At 37.7% G+C, this 13,455-nt stretch overlaps 1 protein-coding gene across 1 annotated transcript in view; it reads left to right on the top strand.

Moving 5' to 3' along the window:
* smpd3 (sphingomyelin phosphodiesterase 3) overlaps nt 1-4,590 on the top strand; it is a 53,692-nt gene extending 49,102 nt beyond the window's left edge. The window contains exons 8-9 of the mRNA XM_041796332.1: nt 1,070-1,238; nt 4,489-4,590. Of these exons, the coding sequence (XP_041652266.1) occupies nt 1,070-1,238; nt 4,489-4,590 (271 nt within the window). The remainder of the gene's footprint in view (nt 1-1,069; nt 1,239-4,488) is intronic.
* The last annotated feature ends 8,865 nt before the right edge of the window (nt 4,591-13,455 follow it).

The following is a 13,455-nucleotide window of genomic DNA, read 5'->3' as shown; positions in this document are numbered from 1 at the left end:
TAAAAACTGACACTGGAAACACTGAGTCACCTTTGCATTTTTGTGGAAAGTTATTCCACAAAGCTGCAGCAGTTTTTTTATGCCGTTCTCTCCAGTTTGATACAGACATGAGGACTCTGAATAATCATGTGTGCATGCTGATGCCTTGTGTGTGTATGTGCGCATTTGCTCTATCTGATTGCTCGCCAAAGTCATGTGACATGGAAAACAGTGCAGCAGCGGACTTTTGGCACAACAGACAGATGAGAGTGACTGCAAACAAACAGATGGGGTGCATGGTTAGACGTTTTTTTTTAAAGTACTCATTTAACATCGATACTTTTAAAAAGTACTTAATACCAAATGAGTACTTTGTAAATATCAATATATCGATACTTTAGGATCAATACGCCCACCACTACTTGATGACATTTCTTTGTTAAAAGAAGAACAAAGAATAGCAGTGAGTTGTTTTCTTTTCAAAACGACAAATGTTGTGTACTGACATGTCTACAGTCGCCATGGTCCACTTTATGCAGTTCTCTATGGAGTTTTATTCCTCTGTAGCTGCGCACACACACCTCAGTAGCAGCGAAAATGACGCGTTTGTTTTGTTACTCTGATTGGCCCGTAAAGATGTGACAGACAGAACATTCATCCAATCACCCTCCAAGTTTTTTTTTTTTTGTCAAAGGCCCTGCCCTCTCCCAAATGCTATATATCGAAGGTTTTCCATCTTGCATGTCAGGTTAGAGTTGCAATAGTCTGACAAAAGGAAGTTGCTCAGTGCTTCACCACAACAGTTTTATCTTCATTAACTTTCAGTACCTACATACTAAAGCAAACTTTAGCTTCCTAGGCTTAAGTGATTCTGTGAAGAACGTTAATTTACATCTGCATTTTCTCATTAAGCAAAATCCAACCAACATTTTACCCCTGAGCTAAGCACCACCCTCTGTGATCTGAGCTCCTTCACTCTTGCTCTCAATTTTAAAGATAATATATAATTCCCTTTGAATATCTGTTTGCACACTGTGTGTCCTTCTTCAATCCTCTGATCCTTTTACCGTTTACTGTGTGTCCCTCCCAGAGTGATGGAGAATGAGGAGGGGAGAAAGGAGTACCTGGTGTTTCCTCCCAGTAAAAGCCAGTGTCCTGCCAGCAGTCAGAAAGGGAGGAAGATCCCACTGAAGGGCAATGGACGCAGGATCGACTACGTCCTTTACAGCGATGAGCACCTGCAGCAGGACTGGAAACAAGTATGCTTTAGTCGAGGATTATCAGAAATTAGCTTTAACAATGCCCCATCTGTTGACCACCTGCAGACTCATGACTACCATGAGGTCACTCACTACAGTGCACAGTGAACGTATCGTTACGGACATTAAGCTGTTATGCTTTTTAGTCTATGATTGCATTTGAGGTGTATTATGGAGTTAGAAACAAACTAAATTTGTAAAGACCAGACTAACAGAGGAATTTCTTCACACACAGGCACTTAACTTAAATCAGACATAAGCTCCTTAAGCGAATATGTTTATGTTTAGTTGTTCATGAAAATGTCAAAATATGATCATCAGACAGGAAACTACACAAAGAAGCATTTGCATGCACTCTTTCTGTCTTCAGCATCTCATTTAGCTGAAAGTCACCATTGAACATGACCACCTTTTCAGCCATAACAGCTGAGATTGCCAGCATTAGAATTCATTTATTCACTTCTGTTACAAATCACTGGCATCGGGCCAAAACCTTGTATCTCCATATTTCAAGCTAAATTAGTTCGATGCTTTACATGGATTAAAAATCAGAGACACAGAAAACAAACCTAGAGGCCAGTGATGTGCCATGTGGGAATATTTGACCTGTCTAAATTTAAAGACACAATCCAACAGAAACAGTCGATAAATCACTATAACCTCAAGTGGACAGGAAGGACATGAGGGCATTGCTGTGGCTGTGTGTGTGTTTGAAGGATTGGAATAGCAAATCACATTATTTACATAGAATCTCTCTCTCTCAGTTTTCTGTCTGCCTCCCTCTGTCTCTCTGAAACTAGACACCAGATGCCCCCTTGTGCCAGAATGTAGTTACTGTAACACAACTCCATCTTACCTGACTGCTTTGTGAGACTCAAACACGTATTGTTATTCAAACCCTTTAAAAATCTCCACACAATCATTTTTACTGTATTGACATTTATGCTGCTATATTCAATTTTTAAAGCATGGTACATTCAGCTGACCGTAAACCATTGTTGTTTGTAGAGTAAACTGATTTGTTTTCACTTTATTCAAAATATACATTTTAATCATCATTAATATTAATGTAAAAGCTAAATCAGCACATATAAAATAAACAATAATTTAACATATTATTCACTTGCTATAGTTCTTGTAGCACAGATGATTGAAGTCCAAGAAGTAAAAGGTTTTTTAATCATGAGGTTATCTATCTTAAAGAGTTGAATAGTGTTGTTTTTAAACCTCTGCGTTAGCTGCCGCTGTGAGATTTTAGATGCAGGTCCTCTTATGCTTCTGTGTGGTTTCAGAATAAAACATTCCTGGTTCCAGTTCCAGTCACAGCTAGAGAAGTCATCCTTTTGTTACACATCATGTAATCAGAAACAGTAACTGAGTGGTCAGTAGATGTCAACAAACTATAGTTGTAATCCTGTGTAAGAGATAAGGCAACCTGTCTGACAAGAAATACTGATCCAAATGTCCATATTGGGCCTTAACTGGTTTTTATGGTTTGTGAAATCCCCCTCAGTTCCACTGAAGGGAGATGCTGATGCTAGAGAAAAGTCCACACTCTTAACAATGGTATGTTTGAGACTTTGAGTTGACAGTTTGGGGAAGGCCCTCTCGTGTTTATTAAGAAATGTCCCTCTTGCTGGTGTCATGAGAAAAAACACAACTTTCCTGTGATTAACACTCAGCTTAAGTATAATTTACATGTCCTCATAATCCTTACTACATGTCAACATTTGCCACAGTGAGAGGGTGGTTAAACTTAGTTTACCTCCTTTCTATTTAAGTTGTGAAGAGAATTCTGAGATTGTTTTAAGTGTGTATTTATGGTGAGTAATGTCCAACAATTATGAATTTAAGACATATCCATAAAACTACTTTGATTAATTTCCCTTTTTATTATTTGTTTAAACATCTGCCTCCTCTCCAAGGTGCATCAAGGAGGACTTTTAATTGTTTACTGTTAAAATCTCATATCTGCCTCTACCTACAATAATGTTTCATACACCTTTATAGAAAATTTTATTCTTCCTATGATCCTATTTTAAAGGAAAAATGAGCAATTTTAACATCAAAGTTATAATGCTAAAGTTTTAGTCAGACAATGATATTTAGTCAGTTTCTTTTTGAAAATTTTCAACTCAATTCTGGTTGATCTAGAATCCACTTAAGCATGCACTCAGCATGGTTTACTGAGCTGTGTTATTTTTAATCCCTCCACCCCACCGTACCCTAACCTTTAGCGTTCAGGTGTCTAACCCACCTTAGTGTGTAGTGTCCATTTACCCATCTATACCACTTATCTCGTTGGGGGTCATGGGGGGGGGCTGGAGCCTATCCCAGCTGTCATTGGGCGAGAGGCGGGGTACAATCTGGAATGATCACCAGTCAATCGCAGGGCTGACATGTAGAGGCAGACAACCAGGTACACTCACAGTCACACCTAGGGACAATTTAGAGTGATCAATTAACCTAATGAGTTATTTGTGATGGTGGGAGTAAGCCGGCATACCCAGAGAGAACCCACGCATGCACAGGGAGATCACGCAAACTCAGCACAGAAAGGCCCTGACTGGGAAGCGAACTAGTGGACCTTCTTGCTGTGAGGCAACAGCGCTAGCGCCTGTGCCCAGTTTGTGGTGTGTTATTTTTAATTTCATCCCCTCCCCTTACCCTAACCCTGACCTTGACCTTTAGGGTCCAGGTGCCTAACCCTCTTTGGGTTTTCTTTAGTTTGTGGTGTTTGATTTAAATTTATCCCCCTCAGTAAATTTTCGATATCTATTCACAAAATTCTGCTTTTGTGAAAAATAGCTACTTAAATCATTCAGTACGTCATTCTGGTTCCAGCTTGGGTGATGACCGTCACTTCCTGCCCAACAGAGGAGGACACCCCATGATAGAGGTCTGCAGTCAGATCTTCTTGGCTAGATCAGTGGTTTTCACACTTTATTTGCCGAAAGTATGCCTAAGACTAGGCCAAAATTTCAAGGCACGCCATGCAAAATAGCTTCTTTCCCACTGGTTGAAGTTTTTTAGTTGTATAATTGCAGTAATGACATATGACTGTACGTTTTCCCATGGCACACCTAGACTTGCCTCGTGCTTTGCCACAGCATTTGAGAACCACTGAGCTAGAAAACGAAAAACATCTGTGATGCTGTTAGTCATGGTACCTCACAGTGCCCCTAAAAGATATTAGAAGTTGAGAATTCAACATGATGATTTGCTAAAAGCCTTCTTTTTCTTCCTGCAGGAAGTCGAGGAGTTCAGCTTTGTCACCCAGTTGGCCGGCATCACCGACCACCTGTCTGTAGCCATGCGACTGGCTGTCTGCACCGGGGAAGAGGAGCCTTAGATTGATGACCAGAGCTTCGTTTTTTTAAATACTGCCATTGAGGAATGACAGAGTACCAAGAAGAGCAGGAGAGCTCATAAGTTTACAGATATGAGGCTGCTTGGGATGGACAAAATGCAGGGGATTGAAGGGATGGGGAAATGGACAAATGAATAATGGGAGAAGTGCTGAGTGGATGAATGAATATAAAGAAGGTGGAGCAGACCGGCAGCAGAGGAGTAATATGAAAAAGAAAGACTCTGGGGAGGAGAGATAAGCAGGAGAATTGAGTTTAAACAGCCAGAAAGGTATTCATGATGGGTGAATCGCCCACAAACACACAAACACATAAACACAATTAATCAACATTTTGATTGTTGAGTATCACCTGGCCCTTCACTCTCCTCCTCACAAAACCGTTGGACTCAGTCTAGAGGGTTTTATTTACAGTGAATTATTTCATGTAGCCATTTTAAACACATTCCTTTTATTGGATTTGTTTTAGCATAGTAGTATAAGTATAATTTTTTAATGAATAATCCTTCAGGGACAGTTGGATACTCATTCTTAAGTCTTAAAAGGATCAGAAGAATGAGGAACTTGAAGTAAACATGCCGTTGACTGGCCTTTACACTGACTAAGTGTAATGTGTTGTGCTCCTTCTTCAAAGGCTATTGGTCAGCTGTGTTGTCAGTCATTCACCTCGCTACGCCCACATCAGTCCCAGCAGGAACCTCAACAAGTGTCTTTTTTTTTCTAAAGAAAATGAAATAGACTTTCTTAAAGGAAAAAAAAAATGAAATGATACTGTTTCTATTGTTGCCACACTACTTTTTCTAAGAAGTTTAAATGCCTGTTTAATACTATATGTATGTTTCTAATTATAGCTATTGTATAAAGGGACATGAAATTGGAGAAAATAGTTTGTTTGATGCAATGCTTACATAGCATGATTTCCAGCCATGACTGTTGAACATTACGACATTCTTGGTTAAGTAGGGGGAAGTGAGGATTTGTTGATGCATGATGGGATACGGAACAAGTTTACAGCATTAATATAGCAGCCTGGTCCTTGTGCTTGCTAGAATCTGGCTGCTCTAAAGACAAACACTTTCTGTATGCCAGTGTGACATTTGTGCATGTGAGACTTCACCGTGCTGCTGACACCTTACACATAAAGGTAAGCAGAGAAATGAATACCAACCACTCAACACTATGAAAGGAATGATGTTTATCTCCTAGTGGCCATTATGAGAGGTGAAACAATGATAGCTTATTAGCTAAGAAACCACTGTAGCTGTATGGTTAGCTAGCCATGTCTGTCTTGTTAGCATGTTGGATTAGTGCTCTAGCTAATACAATTAAAAAAAAGACCTGCAGGTTGTACACAGTCTACGATATGCCAAGTATTCCTAAACACATTTTATAAAGTCCTGAAGTGTCCCAAAGATTACAACAGTCAACACAAAAAACAGACCTCAAGGAGAGCAAGGTTAAAAAGTTCAGATGCACCAAGTGCACAAACACATGAAGAAGAGTTATTGATGCTCCACAAATGTAGGTGTGCTCAGACCGGAAGCAAAAACCAAACGTAAGACACAGTGCAAAATTTCATTCAGCACAAAATAAAGCAAAACACATTTGCCTAAGTTAGCATTTATTCATTTCTTATTACTCCAAGTGATAAACAAAATAGAGATGAGAGGGGTTTGACCAGATAAGCGGACACTTTAGTGTTTCGAGATCATTCTGTACTTATGTTGCTAGCTTTGAAGCTAAAGCGCCATACAGATTTTTGTTTTCCAGCCTACACAAATCCCTCCTCTATACTGTCTTTACCAAAGCTACATGAAAGCGCTAACAACACTGTGATTGGTAAACATATTAACATAAATAATAAACCCATAGATATCTGTTGGGTTTTTTTTGGTTAGAACATTTAACCTATTGAGACCTAAGTTTTAATTTGGGATTAGTACATGTTTTTAAAGTTTAAAGTCCAGCCTTGCTTTGAACAGGAAATAGTTTGGACCACAAATCTCCCAAAGGTCCCGTTTCTGAATAAAATCCAGCACTGGGCAGGCTTTTGAGCATTTGTTTAGGCTGAGTGTGGTGGGGGCTTTCAGTCCGTCAGAAATGGTATCAGTCATTGGGAGAGGGATGGTGGAGTCTTTTTGATGGAGGGCCACAATTACTGGTTAAAGACAAGCATTAACAACTTTTACACTAACATTTCTGAATTTATTGGAAATTTTCTTCTCCAAAATCCACAAAGATTTCCTAAAATTTCAAAGAAATTATCTAAAATTTCTGTGAAAGTTTTAAACATGTTTTTAAACTATCCCATGAACCCTGACATTTCTTTAAATGAAACTTTATCATAAATCCCAAACACTCCTATATAAATTTCCCCTGATATTCTGTGAAAACTCCTTAAAATTTTCCCTCAAATCTCAAAGCAAATTCTTTAAAAAAAAAAAAAAAAAGAAAAGTACAAATATTATCCACCGAGATTTCATGAAAATGACAGAAAATTCCACCTAACATTAAAAAAAAAAAAAAAAATTCTGAAATTTACTCTTAAAAAAATCTGGAAATTCCAAAGGACACCCCCCAACACACACACACACACACACACCTAATTTCTAATCAATTTCTGAAAATTAATTTCTGAAGTTTCTGTTATAATACCTAAATATTTCAAGCAAATTCATCAAAAAAGTTCAAATGAAATGTCCCAGAACCATGCCAAATATATACTAGTATACAAAAAAAATCCCATTAAGACACCCCAAAATTTTACAGCTAATTAACCCATAACTTCCATCAATATAATTTTAAACTATCCTTATATAGTACCCTGAAATTTCTTCAAATATTCTCCAAATATTAAAGTGAAACTCAATCATATAGCCTAATTACTCCAACATAAATTTCCCCAAAATATTCCATGCAAATTTCATAAAATTTTTTAACAAGTTTCCATGTAAACAATGGAAAATCCTAGCTTTACCATGAAAAATCTGGAAATTTCAAAAGTCATGAAGGCCATTGTGTCAAAGAGGATCTAGGCCTCTCCAAAATATTGTTTAATCTTCAAAAGATTCCTTGTTCCCCTTCTGGTCTTTTGGCCTGCTCACTGTCTTACGTTGGGTCATAGGCCACTTCCATTTCCTCAAACTTAGGATCCAAAATGGAAGAAGGTAAAATCGAAATTAGCTCAATGTTGTAACTTTAGAGCATGGTTAGGGTTAGCCAGCAGCAAATGAACAGCTCCTTTTTTTCATCTAAATTCAACTTTAACATCATATGCTTTATGTACACATTCTAGCTGTGTCTCATTTTGTGGGTAGCATCCTTCAAAGGACCGAGTCTGTGAAGGACGCAGCCTTCATAGCCTGCATTGAAGCCTCAGTCAGTCTAACCTGGAGATTTCCTGTTTGCATCAACAGATTCTTCCAACTCTTACCCTCTCTTCTCTGAACACCACTCATCACCTTGCACATTCAACAGCTGCACCAGAGCAAATGCAGTCTTCGAAGGATGCAGCCCTTGAAATGGGATATAGCTTCTAATTTGAAAGATCAGTTAGCTGGAGCCTCGTGTCACTCTACACTATGCTCCATTAGAAATTCCAGCACAATGATCCACTGAAACACATGGTCCCTGTTAATGCCTAGTTTTTATCAAAACAAGATAACCACAATCTTGCCGTATATTTATTTAAGTATTGTGTTAAAAACCCTAAAAGTAAAAGCCTGTTACTCCAGAGGGAAAATGCAGTCTTTTTCAGTTTTGTTCCCTGTTATCTGCACAAGAAACAAAGTTTACAAAATCTTTTTAAAAACTGTTTTGGCTCAAATGAGGAACTCTGCAGGGGTGAGTTTCATCATAGATACATATTCTTAGGCTTTATATGTTGTATTTGTTTGACTGATGTGTCTTTAAATTTCCTGTGCAGCAAGATAGCATGGGCTGGACATTACTGTGAGGGTAAACTGAAGTTTCAGGTGTCAGGTGTGACTAAATGCAGGAAGCAGAGGTGTTCTTTAGTTAGCCATGTTTAACTGTCATTTTTACAGTATGAGTCCACAGGCCACCTGGTTGCTCTGACTCACTTTTGTCTCTTTATGACTCACATTAAAATGTTTTTGGCAATATATTCATCATTTTACTGAAGATTGTTTCTGTGCTTTTTTCAAATCTAAGCTTCGACAATGTCCATGCTATTTGGAGGTTGAGTCCATCTCAGGCTCTTTGTGAAGCATCACATCCCTTATCAGTGTGAGAATACAGTCTGTGCTTGGTAAAATAAGTGATGTAAATATACTTGAAATTCAAAGGGAAGGAGAAAGGTGCCACAGTTTGATGTTTTAAGAGGCAAGATGTGAAAAATGTATTTGAAACCTCATATTTTGTTATTTTTATGACAACAGCAGAGCACGACTGAAGGATTCATCAGTAAGTGTGAACAATGGAAAGTCCATGCTCCTGTCCTCTGAAAATGAATATCAAGCAAACTTTTCTTTTGTTCTGTGTTTTAATATCATTTGGAAATCTTTACTGACAGAAATAATACGGAAAGTGGAGAGGAGAGAACATAATTGTTTTAATTTAAAAGAAAGGATGAAAGACAAAGGTAGACTTTGTTTGTACTTTTAAGGTGAGCATTTAAAGTGTTTTGTTGTTGGTCTTAGGTCAAAAAATTATACTGGAAGGTACTAAGACACTCTTTAGAGCCAAGATGGGCATCAGCAGGTATCACCCTTTTCACGGTGGATAAATCTATCTGGGGCCTTGACACCTGTGGGGCCCATAGAGGTCAATAATACTGTATGTCCATCAAACATGTAGGGAACGGTAATCTATTTTTTTCAACCTAAATAATCCCTTATTTATTACAAATATGTTTAATACAAATACTTTTTTCAAAATGTAAACCTCTTTTTTCTATTTGTTTTACTGTTTTTTTTTTTACCCTTGAGTTTTTTGTTTTATATTGTTTGCTTTGTTTCTTGGGTTTCTGTTGTGGACAAGCCCATTGAGCCTAACTGACAGGGCAGAAATGCACAACTGTGTATAGCCATGCTAAGAAATGTAATAAAACTGGGATGACACAAAAGAAAGGTGAAGTAAAGGAAGTAGCAGACAAGGTAGTCTGACTACAGCCGTAGGGACCTGTGTCCACAGCCATTGTTTTTTGTACTGGCAGCTCTCATTTTCTACACAAAGCTGTGCTCTCAGCTCTCTCATTCGAAAACAGTTTAAGAGCTATGCTTGTCAGTGTCATCTCTCTCTCATATGCGCAGGCGGCCCAGGTTTTGGCTCCTTTCCTGCATGTCTCTCCCCCACTCTCTGATCTCTATTTCTGGCTCTATCCACTGTTCTCCTGTATAAATAGGGGCATAAATTCCCCAATTATTCTCGTTTTAAAAAGAAAAAGGGAAATATGAAGCACACAGAGACCTTTTAAAAACAGCATTATGAATACAAGTGAAGAAAGCAAAATTGATCTGAAGCTGAGGCTGTGATCTCTGCCAGGCTGTGGACCCAGACCCAAAAAAACTTTTGTCAGTCACCTCCATAAGCTGATCAAAGGAGGCAAATGTTAACTAGGCATTAATGCCACTGGTCCATCGTACATGCATTGATATGAACATTTCCCATCTTTACTCTGCCTTTCCGTATCCATGCCATTTTTTTGGATCAGCCTGCATCTCTGGCATACATTCAGAAAAAAACATTGCTGAGTTAAAATGTTAAATTTAGTGTGTGTAAGATGTTGGTGGGTGTTTAAGGACAGAAATACATTTGGCATTTTGTTTGACACCATCAGGTTTATTGGTAACCTATCCTGATTATAAATCAGTCCTAATGTGGCAGCATGTGTTCAATTACATGTAGACACACCATGAAGCAAAAACTTGAGAATCAAAAGTCAATTTTAAACATAACAAGATTACACATTGTTTCTTCATAGTAAACATTAAATTTTTGCTATTAATCAGCCATGACTCGTGCATTGTGTGAAATAAGCTAGCCAATGGGTCAATCGTTTACAAGTGTCTGGTTTGAGAATTCATTTTTTTAATTCATCTTCTTTTTGTGATATGTCAGATAAGAAATCATTGTTTCCCTTCTGTACACATGGAGTTCAGACAGACTTATCCCTTGACAGGTCAGGACTCTGCAAGCTGAGCGCTTCGCTTTTGTAGCTGCATGTGCTGTAATGATGCTTCAGGCTTGTAGTCTTGGTAGAAGTGAGGCCTCTCTTTGTTAACCTTCTCTGGTTGATTTTCTATAAGTTGTCCCTTTTCCTGTCTTTTTTAATATTATTTTGTATCATTGGAGGGGGGGTTGTTTCTCTTGGGTTCACTGAGTTTTGTCTCTGTAATGTGGCTGAAGGATCAGATGCTTTTGTCTTTTTATGCTTCTTCAAGTCGCTTTTTCTTCTGATTTTTTAAAAAAACAAAGATATTTCCCCCTTAATCTGTGTCTTGTGTCATTATTAGCATCCATGGTTCATTCACAAGGTTTCTGTAAAGATTTATTTTAAAAAATCAATACACACAAGCAGTTTGCAATAATAGCAGAACAACTGAAAGTTGAGGCACTGGTTTATCTTAACCCATTTTAAGGCCATCCTAGACAGTTTTTGTAGAAATAGCACTGAAATAGCACTCTCACTTATGCAACCATGGTATTTAAATGCAAGAGGTCAATAAAGTCGAGCCTGTCAGAGGACACAGTATGAAGGAAGTGAAAGAAACTTTAATGGTGCTTCTGCTTTTCATGAAAAAAGAGAAAAGGTCGAGGAGTTAAAAATACACACGAGAAAAGAAAATCCACTTCACACCGAAACTAACATCAAATCAGCCTCACATGCAGATCATGAAATCATTAGACCGAAAAACTGTCAAGGAGGGGTTTGTTATGTTTCAGGGGAATTCCCATCATACATGAAATAAAAAGTCATAACACATTATTTTATTCTTAAGTACAAGTGTATAAAGTCAAAACATGTCTTAAGACACACTGAAAAAAGCACCACAAACAATTTTACATGGAAATTTCTAAAGTAACAAACAGATATTCATTAAACTACAATGTTTATCAAGAAAACCATTTAAAAATATATTTTTTGCTTCCACTTGTATCGTTATAACAATGAAACAAATCCAGTTGTGAAGGTTGGCTTGGCTCAGCTCCTGCATCTACATGTCGATGTGTCCTCGTCATCCATAAATACATTCATTATTATAGCTCTCATCCCATGCAGGGTCGCAGGGTGATGAGGAGATGATCCCAGCTGTCATTGGGAAAGACAGTACCCTAGACTGGTCACCAGTCAATCCCAGGACTGAGAAATAGAGACAAACAGCCAGGCACTCACACCTATGGGCAAGTTAGTCACCTGTTACCCTAATGAGCAACCTAATGTTTTTGACCTAATGTTTATCATGATCATTATGATTTAGATGCATGAGTGTTTGACCAGAAGCACTGGTGCTCGCATCCTGGATAACAGTTAACCTTTATTGGAGCTGAATAGTGTAACAACTGATCATTGGGTCTGATGTTGAAATTGTTCAATCGTGTCCCTTTTAACCCATTTTCACAAAGCTTTGTTTTTGCCACTTTAACCACATTTATGCCTATATTTGCCACTTTCAAACCATTTCACCACTTTTAAACCATTTTTATCCTCTTTCTGCCACTATTTCCATTTTTTGAGTGACTTAGCTTTAGTCCACTTTCAACTTATTTTTGTCTCTTTTTTAACACTTTAACCCATTTTCCACCTTTTTCCACTTTTCATCACTTTTTGCCACTTTTTGAACCATTTTCAACATATTTTTTGTCACTTTTAAATTTTTAATGCTTATTATTGGCACATTTTTGCCATTTTCATCCACTTTCAGCCACTATTGCCACTTTTAATCCAGTTTCTCCACTTTTTTAACACTTATGTAAACATTCCCCTACTTTTTTAACCATATTAACCCATTTTTGCCCCTTTCAACCCATTTTCACCAACCTTTGCCACTTTTTAACCATTTCCAAGTTGTTGGTGTTTTTGTCTGTTTGTTTTTGGGTTTTTTTTTTACCAATTTCAACTTGTAGCTACTTTTTGCTATTGTTATCCCACTATTACCACTTACCACTTTTTTTTTCACTTATAGCCCATTTTGAGAGGGTTTTTTTGCCGCTATCAACCACTTTTTTAAATACTTTTTTTTGCAAAATTTTGCATTATCACAATTATCTAATTATTTTTCCACTTAAGTTTTCTCAGTTACTTATGGCTTGATTTCTGGCATCCTGACGTCTGACATTACTCTCCATATGGTTAAGCTCAATGTACCCATCCACATCGTTCTCATTGGCTAAAAAACGTTATTCTGTTAAAGAACAGGGGTTTACATCTGGAATAAGGCTATACTGTACTACAGCATTAATAAATATACATAATATCCTCTTCTGCTTTAAAATGTTTTTCCTTGTGTAATGGTGAGATTAAGAATGCTTATCAATCAGTGAAACAGAAGCAGAAATAGAGAACATGAGTATGGCGTCGTCATTGCACACTACACTAGCTGAATTGTTTGATTCATTTGATCACATCCTCCTCCTCGGGCTGTTCAGTGTTCAGTCACACATGACTGGTCTAGATGTAGCTACAGGACTACTATGAGTAAATGGGGCTGAAAATGTAGAGCAGCTGTATGACTCACGCATACAAACCCTCACACAAATGTACTGCACTTCTCACACAAAGCTTACCTGACATGGTTCAGTTCTTACTCTTAAGATCAATACTGCTTCATTCTGGCTCTTTTATATGGAATAACTGTCAGATACAATCCTGCAAATTCTACTATAAAA

This window comes from Cheilinus undulatus, linkage group 9, assembly GCF_018320785.1.
Source record: "Cheilinus undulatus linkage group 9, ASM1832078v1, whole genome shotgun sequence".
Lineage (NCBI taxonomy): Eukaryota > Metazoa > Chordata > Actinopteri > Labriformes > Labridae > Cheilinus > Cheilinus undulatus.
The sequence above is the reverse complement of the archived record's forward strand: the minus strand, read 5'-3'. Positions and strand labels throughout refer to the sequence as shown.